The 12,825-nt window shown below is 37.6% G+C and overlaps 1 protein-coding gene across 2 annotated transcripts in view; it reads right to left on the bottom strand.

Moving 5' to 3' along the window:
• The window catches only part of gpm6bb (glycoprotein M6Bb), a 131,779-nt gene that overhangs the window by 4,931 nt on the left and 114,023 nt on the right, over positions 1 to 12,825 (bottom strand). For both annotated transcript variants that reach the window (XM_061879094.1, XM_061879095.1), the window contains exons 4-6: positions 7,730 to 7,898; positions 4,352 to 4,425; positions 4,209 to 4,274 (exon numbers count right to left, since the gene is read on the bottom strand). In XM_061879094.1, the coding sequence (XP_061735078.1) occupies positions 4,209 to 4,274; positions 4,352 to 4,425; positions 7,730 to 7,898 (309 nt within the window). The remainder of the gene's footprint in view (positions 1 to 4,208; positions 4,275 to 4,351; positions 4,426 to 7,729; positions 7,899 to 12,825) is intronic.

Below are 12,825 nucleotides of genomic sequence, written 5' to 3' on the forward strand. Positions count from 1 at the left end.
GCACCACCTCGCACATTGTAAAACATCAACTGCATCACACATGATTGCACCGTTCCCCCCCCCCCCCACCCCACCCCCCCCACCCCCACTCACTTGAGCCTCTTCTCGCCACTATTTAGTAGGCTTGCATAGAACATTTTGTGGGCAACACAGTCCATACCAGGGCAACCTCATCTGTCCCTCAATGAGACTGATAGAAATAATCTGTTCCAGGGTCAAACTGATGTGATCAAAAGTTGTAAATGTCATAATTGCATGGCTGTCTAGAGCAGGGGCGCTCACACTTTTTCTGCAGGAGAGCTACTTTTCAATTGACCAAGTCGAGGAGATCTACCTCATTCCTATTTATAATTTATATTTATTTATTTATGAAAGAGACATTTTTGTTAACAAGTTAATGGTGTTTAATGATAATACAAGCATGTTTAACACACATAGATTCCTTTCTTTCATGAAGACAAGAATATAAGTTGGTGTATTTGATTCTGATGACTTGCATTGATTGGAATTAGACAGTGGTGCTGATAACGTCCGCATTTTCAAATGGAGGAGAAAAAAAAGTCCTCCTTTCTGTCCAATACCACATGAAAGTGGTTGGATTTGGCATCTCATTTGTCCAACTTGCATACTCGTTTTTAAACACTTTGTTATGAGAGTAGCATATGTGTGTGGCCCTTTAATGTCTGGCAGCAGGTGAGTGACGTCAGTGAGTGTGCGGGTGGGCAAGCAAGTGAGAAAGCGGTCGCTGAGGGCGGGGGAGAAATACATTGGCGTCAAACTCCGTAGCTTGCTAGCCTGTGCACGCTAGCTTTTTGAGACTCTTATTTTGTTAGCACAGGCAGGATGAAACAGGTCTTTTATGGTGAAGACAGGTACTGTGCAGTCGGTCTTTAGAGTTTTGACAGTAGGTACGGAGTCTCTAGAAATAAAATGTGTTTCTCTGCGTCCGCCCTGTTAGTGATTTTTTTCTTAAATATGAGCTCGCAGCAGCCAGCGTCATCTCACAAGATCCTCGGGTGCCGAGAATGTCAAACAACTGACGAAAGTGAAGTCTTGGTATGATTGATGATTGCTCATTTTTATGTCTATTTTTTAATGCCTGGCTTGAGATCGACTGACACACCCTCCGAGATCGACCAGTCGATCGCAATCGACGTAATGGGCGCCCCTGGTCTAGAGTTTCCAATAATTTGATTATTTATTTTATTGTATTATTTTTGTCATAAAATAGTTTTTTGGGGTTGGAGCACTAATTGTAAGTATATATTGTGTTTTTTTATGTTGATAAAATTAAAAAAATAATTCTTCTGCCGTGGCCCGGTACCCCGATGGTTGGGGACAACTGTTGTAAAGATTATGTCATGGCAGCCTTGAGTTTCCAATAATTTCTGCAATTCTTAATTTTTTTTTGTGATAGTGATCGGAGCACATACTTGTTGCTCACAAAAAAACGTTCATGAAGTTTGGTTCTTTTATGAATTTATTATGGGTCTACTGAAAATGTGAGCAAATCTGCTGGGTCAAAAGTATACATACAGCATTGTTAATATTTGCTTACATGTCCCTTGGCAAGTTTCACTGCAATAAGGCGGTTTTGGTAGCCATCCACAAGCTTCTGGTTGAATTTTCGACCACTCTAGACAAAATGTGTGCAGTTTAGCTAAATTTGTTGGTTTTCTGACACGGACTTGTTTCTTCAGCATTGTCCACAAGTTTAAGTCAGGACTTTGAGAAGGCTATTCTAAAACCTTGATTCTAGCCTGATTTAGCAATTCCTTGACGTGTGTTTGGGGTCATTGTCCTGTTGGAACACCCAACTGCACCCAAGACCCAACATCCACGCTGATGATTTTAGGTTGTCCAGAAGAATTTGGAGGTAATCCTACTTTTTCATTGTCCCATTTAAAACACCAGTTCCCTTTGGCAGCAAAACAGGTCCAGAGCATAATACTACCACCACCATGCTTTACAGTAGGATTGGTGTTCCTGGGATTAAAGGCCTCACATTTTCTCCTCCAAACATATTGCTGGGTGTTGTGGCCAAAAAGCAACATTTTTGTTTCATCTGACCACAGAACTTTCCCCCAGTAGGTCTTATCTTTGTCTTATGTTTTTTGTGACCAGTATGTGCTTCAATCACTCTTATAACAAAAAAATAAAGAGTTGTAGAAATTATTGGAAACTCAAGACAGCCATGACATGATGTTCTTTACAAGTGTATGTGAACTTTTCATCGACTATATCAAGAAAAAGCAACATTTCTCTCTAATCTTTTTAGGATTGCAAAGTGTTTTACTTGCAATTTTATTTTCCTTTAAGAAATAATATGTATGTATATATATATATATATATATATATATATATATATACATACATACATACATATACACAATTAATTTTTTATTTAAATACCTTAATACCTCATGTATTGCTGCTAATTGGTTTCGGATCCCACCATGGTAAATTAATTTCCACAAAGTAGGAATTATAATATTAAAAAAGCCATGTAATGGGAGTACATTTTTAACTTGGTAAGATCACATACTGTACATCTTTTAATAATATTAAGACTAAAGTATGCCTGTTTCTGATATTGTCTTGAACAAATAACACATTTGTGTCATTATCTGACAATGTACTGTAAAATAAATATACACACATGTGTATATACACATATATAAATATAATATATATCTATGTACATAGATATATATATATATATACATACACGTGTATATACACACATGTATATACATGTACACATATATGTATATATATACACACACACAAACATGTACATATATATAGATGTATGCGTATATATACATTAACACATTTATATATATATATATATATATATGTGTATATACACATAAATTTGTATATATATATATATATTTATAAATACACACATACACCATAAAAACATTATATACACGTGTATTTATATTCACATACATACGTGAGTATAAATGTGTTCATATATATATATATATATATATATACACATATATACAATAAATATATATAAAAAATATTTTTCCCGTAATTTAAAATTATAATTCTTGCATAATTACCAATTTTTTCTCTGGTATGTACAGCGTTGTCTGCTTAAAGAGGAATTTGCACTTATTCTTGGCATTTTGTCGATAATTCACAATTCTTATGAAAGACAAGTGGGCCTTTGCGGAAATTGTAGCACGTTAGCCATGTTTTCTTATGCTCCTGCTAAATTGTGGTGAGAAGACATACAAACCCTGTTTCCATATGAGTTGGGAAATTGTGTTAGATTTAAATATAAACGGAATACAATGATTTGCAAATCATTTTCAACCCATATTCAGTTGAATATGCTACAAAGACAACATATTTGATGTTCAAACTGATAAACATTTTTTTTTTTTTGCAAATAATCATTAACTTTAGAATTTGATGCCAGCTAACACGTGACAAAGAAGTTGGGAAAGGTGGCAATAAATACTGATAAAGTTGAGGAATACTCATCAAACACTTATTTGGAACATCCCGAAGGTGTGCAGGTTAATTGGGAACAGGTGGGTGCCATGATTGGCTATAAAAACAGCTTACCAAAAAAAGCTCAGTCTTTCACAAGAAAGGATGGGGTGAGGTACACCCCTTTGTCCACAACTGCGTGAGCAAATAGTCAAACAGTTTAAGAACAACGTTTCTCAAAGTGCAATTGCAAGAAATTTAGGGATTTCAACATTTACGGTCTATAATATCATCAAAAGGTTCAGAGAATCTGGAGAAATCCCTCCACATAAACGGCATGGCCGGAAACCAACATTAAATGACCGTGACCTCCGATCCCTCGGACGTCACTGTATCAAAAACCAACATTAATCTCTAAAGGATATCACCACATGGGCTCAGGAACACTTCAGAAAACCACTGTCACTGAATTCAGTTTGTCGCTACATCTGTAAGTGCAAGTTTAAGCTCCACTATGCAAAGCGAAAGCCATTTATCAACAACATCCAGAAACGCCGCCGGCTTCTCTGGCCCCGAGATCATCCAAAATGGACTGATGCAAAGTGTATTAGTATATTGATTTACATCCAACAAAATTTCCCAACTCATATGGAAACGGGGTTTGTACTTTTAGTCGGTGGTCATGTGCAGCGAAGTAGCGATGGTTTGCTGGAATGGACGCACAACATTCATGAAGTGCGTTGGCGTTGTCTTACCAGAGCGATGACTGTAGCTCCGGCTCCGGCGCAGGCTACGATGTACAAGTGATAAGACAGGTAGAACTGCAGAAACACAAACCACAAAACGTTCACGCCAAAATAAACGTATGGCTACATCCACGAAGCCGACGGTGTCTCACCTCGCTCGTGTTGCAGATGTCGCCCAGCGTCGATCCGCAGGCCTTTCCTGGCGTGGCGTTCCACGGGATGATTCCTGCCAACCAAACAGTTTGAATTCAAACACACAAAGAGTGCTGAAATGGGACTTTGTGCGTACAAATAGACGGAGTAGACATTGAAAGTAGAGATGTCCGATAATGGCTTTTTTGACGATTTTCCCATATTGTCCAACTCTTAATTACCGATTCCGATATCAACCGATACCGATATATACAGTCGTGGAATTAACACATTATTGTGCCTAATTTTGTAGTGATGCCCCGCTGGATGCATTAAACAATGTAACAAGGTTTTACAAAATAAAATCAACTCAAGTTATGGAAAAAAAAATGCCATATTTATTATTGAAGTCACAAAGTGCGTTATTTTTTTTAACATGCCTTAAAACAGCAGCTTGGAATTTGGGACATGTTCTCCATGAGAGAGCATGAGGAGGTTGAGGTGGGCGGGGTTGGTGGTAGCGGGGGGTGTATATTGTAGCCTCCCGGAAGAGTTAGTGCTGCAAGGGTTCCTGGGTATTTGTTGTGTTGTGTTTATGTTTTGTTACGGTGCGGATGTTCTCCCGAAATGTGTTTGTCATTCTTGTTCGGTGTGGGTTCACATATTTGTAACAGTGTTAAAGTTGTTTATACGGCCAGCCTCAGTGTGACCTGTATGGCAGTTGACAAGTATGCTTGGCATTCATTTGTGTGTCATTCTTGTTCGGTGTGGGTTCACATATTTGTAACAGTGTTAAAGTTGTTTATACGGCCACCCTCAGTGTGACCTGTATGGCAGTTGCCAAGTATGCATTGCATTCATTTGTGTGAAAAGCCGTAGATATTATGTGATTGGGCCAACAGGCAAAGGCAGTGCCTTTAAGGTTTATTGGCACTCTGTACTTCTCCCTACGTCCGTGTAGCGGCGTTTTAAAAAGTCATTAATTTTGAAACTGAGACCAATATTTTCCGATATTACATTTTTAAAGGATTTATCGGTCGATAATATCGGCAGTCGGATATTTCCGGACATCTCTAATTGAAAGAGTAAAAGAAAACACATTTTTGGGTGTAACAATAGATGATTAAAATAATTGGAAATGTAATGTAAAATATATTCAACATAAAGTAGAAAGAAACACAACAATAATGAACAAAGCAAAACATGTCCTAGAGTAGGGGTCACCAACCTTTTTGAAACCAAGAGCTACTTCTTGGGTACTGATTATTGCGAAGGGCTACCAGTTTGATACACACTTAAATAAATTGCCAGAAATAGCTAATTTGCTCAATTTACCTTTAACTCTATGTTATTATTATTATTAATTAATGATATTTATCTTTGCGGAAACACTGATCATCTTAATGATTTCTCACAATAAATATATATAGAAACAGATAAATATTTTTATAGATATATTTCGACTCTTTAAAATTCAAAATTCAAAGGAAAAAAAGAAGAGAAAAACTTAAAAACAATAATTTATGGAACATCATTAGTAATTTTAGAATTTTGATGACATGTTTTAAATAGGTTAAATTCCAATCTGCACTTTGTTACAATATATAACAAATTGGACCAAGCTATATTTGTAACAAAGACAAATAATTTTTTTGAATTTTAATCCGAGTAAGTTTGAAGAAATATTTCACAAATATTTTGTCGAAAAAAACAGAAGTTAAAATGAAGAATTCAATTAAAATGTATTTATTGTTTTTTACAATAAAAAAAAAAAATGTACTTCAACATTGATTTAAATTGTCAGGAAAGAAGAGAAAGGAATTTAAAAGGTGTTTAAAAATCCTAAAATCATTTTTTAAGGTTGTATTTTTTCTCTAAATTGTCTTTCTGAAAGTTATAAGAAGCAAAGTAAAAGAAAAAAATTAATTTATTTAAACAAGTGAAGACCAAGTCTTTAAAATATTTTCTTGGATTTTCAAATTCTATGAGTTTTTTCTCTTTTAGAATTAAAATTGTCGAGCAAAGCTTGCTAGTAAATAAATACAATTCAAAAAATAAAGGCGGTTCACTGGTAAGTGCTGCTATTTGAGCTATTTTTAGAACAGTCCAGCGGGCGACTCATCTGGTCCTTACCGCGTTGGTGACCCCTGCCCTAGACCATAAATCACTTCTTGTTCTTTACTGCTCGCTAGTGTTAACATATCCGAGTTATTGTGCAGAAATATGGGGAAACAACTACAAATGTACGCTTCATTCGCTAAATGTGTTCCAAAAAAGATAAATTGGAATAATACATCATGTTGGATATGCAACTGCAACAAAAAACACTGCAATACATTTCCATAACATGGTCACTACTGCCTAGTTTCTCTTGTTATATTCTTATTTTTACTTCTATATTTGTATTCTTATTGTTGCTTTTAATTTGTATTCTTATTGTTATATTTTCAATTTTATTTCCATTTATACCCGCATTATATACTTTTTCAATTTGATCTCAATTCTGTAAACTGCAGCTGGAATTTTAATTTTCCAGAGGGAACTCTCCTGAAGGACTCAAAAAAGTACTATCTATCTATCTATCTATCTATCTATCTATCCATCTATGTCTGTTTATATAGAGAACATACAAACCCTTTATTTATTGAATCAAAAATATTGAAATTCAACAAATTAGTGCATTTGCAAACAACTAAAATGATGTAGAAATCAAATTATAACCTGCTACCCAAGAATGTACAACAATTCTTCTCAACAAAAGAGGAGAAATATAAAACCTTAGAGGAAAATCTAACTTTAAACATGTGTATGGTCGTACAACACTTAAAACCTTTAGTATATCAGTATGTGGAATTAAATTATGGAACAAATTAAATAAAGAAATAAAGAAGCACCAATATGCTTCAGTTTTAGAGAGTTTAAGTGTTCACAAAGTACACAGAACACAAATTATGATGATCTTGAACCCTTTATTATCAATATTATTTTTAATTGAGACAACGATTAATCATTTAGTTAATGTTTGGGTAACACTTTAGTATTGGTAACATATTATGTTAGGGTTAAGGATACTAATGAGAGATGATTCTGAGGTTATTGAGGAAAGACTCTTAGTTAATGGCTTACCGGTTGTATAATGAGGTCATGCAGGAATTAATAAGTACTTAATAATGACTAATTAAGAGCCAATATGTTACTACTTTGCATGTTCATGAGCAACTAATTAATGTGTTCCCCATACTAAAGTGTTACCCATGTTTGTTTACTTACTATGGTATACTATTTATTTATTATGTATTTGTTCACTGTTCTGTTACAGAGAACAATGAAATGGGATAAAATTGCATTGTATCGTATGCATGTTCTAAATAAACCGAAACGGAACTGAAGTGTCTCACCGTACTGACGCACGTCCACGCAGATGGAGTCGATGTCAGTGAGGTTGGCGGTGGGCAACTTCATGGTGGCGCAGGTGGACCACATGTTGTAGAAGAGGAAGACGGGCACGGCGGAGAAGCCGAACACGCCCAGCCAGGCCACGCCCAGAATGTAGGTGAGGAACACAAACTGAGGACAGAAAATAATAAATATGTTAGGCTCTATATGTCAGGCCCGCGAACAGGTTTTATCCGGCCCGCGGGATGAGTTTGCCAAGTATAAAAATCAACCTGACATTTTTGAATAAAATAAACTGCTATTCTAAATGTGTCCACTAGATGTCGCAATAGCAATTATTTGTATCCTTTTAGATCAGGGGTGTGCAAAGTGTGGCCCGGGGGCCATTTGCAGCCCACAGCTAATTGTGGGCGGCATGGCTCGGTTGGTAGAGCAGCCGTGCCAGCAACTTGAGGGTTGCAGGTTCGATTCCCGCTTCCGCCATCCTAGTCACTGCCGCTGTGTCCTTGGGCAAGACACTTTACCCACCTGCTCCCAGTGCCACCCACACTGGTTTAAATGTAACTTAGATATTGGGTTTCACTATGTAAAGCGCTTTGAGTCACTAGAGAAAAGCGCTATATAAATATAATTCACAATTCACTTTGTTTACCAGTCCGCCACACATTCTGGGATTGCTATTGCAAACATAAAAAAAAGTGGAATGAGGTGAAATTTAACTAAAAAAAAGTTGCAATGTTGACACAAAGATGCCATGCAGACTGTTTTTGTTTTTTTTTGCCATTGCTATTAAAAAAAAAATGTTATAATGAACTATTGACTTATTCAATGCTCCCAATTAGTTCAAATATTTTTATGTGGAAAATATTGCATATATTGTGTGGTTGCCATACAAAAAAAAATCAACATTTTCTTTGACAAAAGAGCATAAAACAAACAAAATCATAGTTCACACTTAAAATGGACGGATATATCGGAAGTTGATCTCGTAACTTAAGTGTTGAAGGTAAAAAAAACCTAATAAAAATGTATCACTTTATGAGTGGGGCACCTTTTGGAATCCTAAATATATTTAACGGGATTTTATTTATCTTTTTACTGTGATTACTCCAAAATAATGATTAATTAAAATCAATAGTGTCCTGCATTATTGATCTGTTTAACGCTCTAATTTCTTCACATTAACATTGCTTTCTGAATGTTTTGGGCAGTGGGAGAAATACTGCATATTTCAGTTTTATTATACAAACCCCGTTTCCTTATGAGTTGGGAAATTGTGTTAGATGTAAATATAAACGGAATACAATGATTTGCAAATCCTTTTCAACCCATATTCAAGTGAATATGCTACAAAGACAAGATATTTGATGTTCAAAATCATAAACTTCCATCCATCCATCCATTTTCTACCGCTTATTCCCTTTGGGGTCGCGGGGGGCGCTGGCGCCTATCTCAGCTACAATCGGGCGGAAGGCGGGGTACACCCTGGACAAGTCGCCACCTCATCGCAGGGCCAACACAGATAGACAGACAACATTCACACTCACATTCACACACTAGGGCCAATTTAGTGTTGCCAATCAACCTATCCCCAGGTGCATGTCTTTGGAAGTGGGAGGAAGCCGGAGTACCCGGAGGGAACCCACGCATAAACTTTATTTTTTATTTTTTGCAAATAATAATTAACTTAGAATTTCATGGCTGTGACAGGTTCCAAAGTAGTTGGGAAAGGGCATGTTCACCACTGTGTTACATCACCTTTTCTTTTAACAACACTCAATAAACGTTTGGGAACTGAGGAAACTAATTGTTGAAGCTTTGAAAGTGGAATTCTTTCCCATTCTTGTTTTATGTAGAGCTTCAGTCGTTCAACAGTCCGAGGTCTCCGCTGTCGTATTTTACGCTTCATAATGCGCCACACATTTTCGATGGCAGACAGGTCTGGACTGATTGCGGGCCAGGAAAGTACCCGCACTCTTTTTTTACGAAGCCACGCTGTTGTAACACATGCTGAATGTGGCTTGGCATTGTCTTGTTGAAATAAGCAGGGGCGTCCATGAAAAAGACGGCGCTTAGATGGCAGCATATGTTGTTCCAAAACCTGTATGGACCTTACAGCATTAATGGTGCCTTCCTTCACAGATGTGTAAGTTACCCATGCCTTGGGCACTAATGCACCCCCATACCATCACAGATGCTGGCTTTTGAACTTTGCGCCTATAACACTCTGAATGGTTATTTTCCTCTTTGTTCCGGAGGACACCACGTCCACTGTTTCCAAATATAATTTGAAATGTGGACTTGTCAGACCACAGAACACCTTTCCGCTTTCCATCAGTTCCTCTTAGGTGATCTCGGGCCCAGCCAAGCCGGTGGCGTTTCTGAATATTGTTGATAAATGGGTTTGGCTTTGCATAGTAGAGTTTTAACTTGCACTTACAGATGTAGCGACCAACTGTAGTTACTGACAGTGGTTTTCTGAAGTGTTCCTGAGCCCATGTGGTTATATCCTTTACACACTGTCGGTTTTTGATGCAGTACCGCCTGAGGGATCAAAAGTACGTAACATCATTGCTTACGTGCAGTGACTTCTCCAGATTCTCTGAACTTTTTGATGATTTTACGGACCGTAGATGGTAAAATCCCTAAATTCCTTGCAATAGCTCGTTGAGAAATGTTGTTCTCAAACTGTTCGACAATTTGCTTACAAAGTGGTGACCCTCGCCCCATCCTTGTTTGTGAATTACTTAGCATTTCATGGAAGCTGCTTTTATACCCAATCATGGCACCCACCTGTTCCCAATTAGCCTGCACACCTGTGGGATGTTCCAAATAAGTGTTTGATGAGCATTCCTAAACTTTACCAGGATTTATCGCCACCTTTCCCAACTTCTTTGTCACGTGTTGCTGGCATCAATTTTTAAAGTTAACGACTATTTGCAAAAAAAAAGTTGATCAGTTTGAACATCAAATATGTTGTCTTTGTAGCATATTCAACTGAATATGGGTTGAAAAGGATTTGCAAATTATTGTATTCCGTTTATATTTACATCAAACACAATTTCCCAACTCATATGGAAACAGGGTTTGTAAGTCCACCAGTCGAGGTAAATGAACAAACTACATAAATCACATTCTGTAATTTGATTTCGCTATTATTTTTTCTTTTATCTCGATGTGTTGAAAATGCACACCAATGAGTTGACTGACGAACATTATCACATCATTTATTCAGAAAATATAAATGAAGGAGCCTAAATGCTGCTTAAGTTAATTTACATTTCATGGAAGGTGCTTTATGTTTATTCAACCAAAAGGGGACTATTTACTTTATTTAAATAATACGAAAATATATATATTACATGCTTAGAATAATTACAAGTTACACTTTATTTGTAATTATTGTATTAGTCCGAATAAATTGATGATGTACTATTTTATACTGCTTTAATACAGTGAAGATTACGTAACGGTTTAATTGCATATATGGCAGAAGGATCTGTTTCTGTATCAGATCTGTTTATATATGGCGGAAGGAAGTCTTTATTATTGAAGTCACAAAGTGCATTATTTTTTTAAACATGCCTCAAATCAGCAGCTTGGAATTTGGGGCATGCTCTCCCTGAGAGAGCATGAAGAGGTTGAGGTGGGGGGTAAGGGGTTGAGGTAGGGGGGATGTATATTGTAGCGTCCCGGAAGAGCTTGTGCTGCAAGGGATTCTGGGTATTTGTTCTGTTGTGTTTATGTTGTGTTACGGTGTGGATGTTCTCCCGAAATGTGTTTTTTATTCTTGTTTGGTGTGGGTTCACAGTGTGGCGGATATTTGTAACAGTGTTAAAGTTGTTTATACGTCCACCCTTAGGGTGACCTGTATGGCTGTTCACCAAGTATGCTTTGCTTTCACTTGTGTGTGTGAAAAGCCGTAGATATTATGTGACTGGGCCGGCACGCAAAGGCAGTGCCTTTGAGGCACACCTCCAATATTCTTGTCTGGGTGGAAATCGGGAGAATAGTTGCACCGGGAGATTTTCGGGAGGGGAACTGAAATTCGCGAGTCTCCTGTTAAAATCGGGAGGGTTGGCAAGTATGACTGGGAGAGGCAACTGCTCTGTACTTCTCTCTACGTCCGTGTACCACATTCCTTACAGCGGTGTTTTAAAAAGTCATGAATTTTACTTTTTGAAACCGATCCCTCAGACGACACTGTATCAAAAACTAACATCAATATCTAAAGGATATCACCACATGGGCTCAGGAACACTTCAGAAAACCACTGTCAATAAATACAGTTCGTCGCTACATCTGTAAGTGCAAGTTAAAGCTCTACTATGCAAAGTGAAAGCCATTTATCAACAACATCCAGAAACGCCACCGGCTTCTCCGGCCCTGAGATCATCTAAGATGGACTGATGCAAAGTGGAAAAGTATTCTGTGGTCTGACGAGTCCACATTTCAAATTGTTTTTTGGAAATTTTCGACATCGTGTCATCCGGACCAAAGGGGAAGCGAACTATCCAGACTGTAATCGACGCAAAGTTCAAAAGCCAGCATCTGTGATGGTATGGGGGTGCATTAGTGCCCAAGGCATGGGTAACTTACACATCTGTGAAGGCACCATTAATGCTGAATGGTTCATAAAGGTTTTGGCGCAACATATGCTGCCATCTAGGCACCGTCTTTTTCATGGACGCCCCTGCTTATTTCAGCAAGACAATGCCAAGCCACATTCAGCACGTGTTACAACAGCGAGGCTTCGTAAAAAAAGAGTGCGGGTACTTTCCTGGCCCGCCTGCAGTCCAGACCTGTCTCCCATCGAAAATGTGTGGCACATTATGAAGCGTAAAATACGGCAGCGGAGACCCCGGACTGTTGAACGACTGAAGCTCTACATAAAACAAGAATGGGAAAGAATTCCACTTTTAAGGCTTCAACAATTTGATTCTTCAGTTCCCAAACGTTTATTGAGTGTTGTTAAAAGAAAAAGTGATGTAACACAGTGGTGAACATGCCCTTTCCCAACTACTTTGGCCCGTGTTGCAGCCATGAAATGCAAAAAAAAAAGTTTATGAGTTTGAACATCAAATATCTTGTCTTTGTA

Source organism: Nerophis ophidion, linkage group LG19 (assembly GCF_033978795.1).
Source record: "Nerophis ophidion isolate RoL-2023_Sa linkage group LG19, RoL_Noph_v1.0, whole genome shotgun sequence".
NCBI lineage: Eukaryota > Metazoa > Chordata > Actinopteri > Syngnathiformes > Syngnathidae > Nerophis > Nerophis ophidion.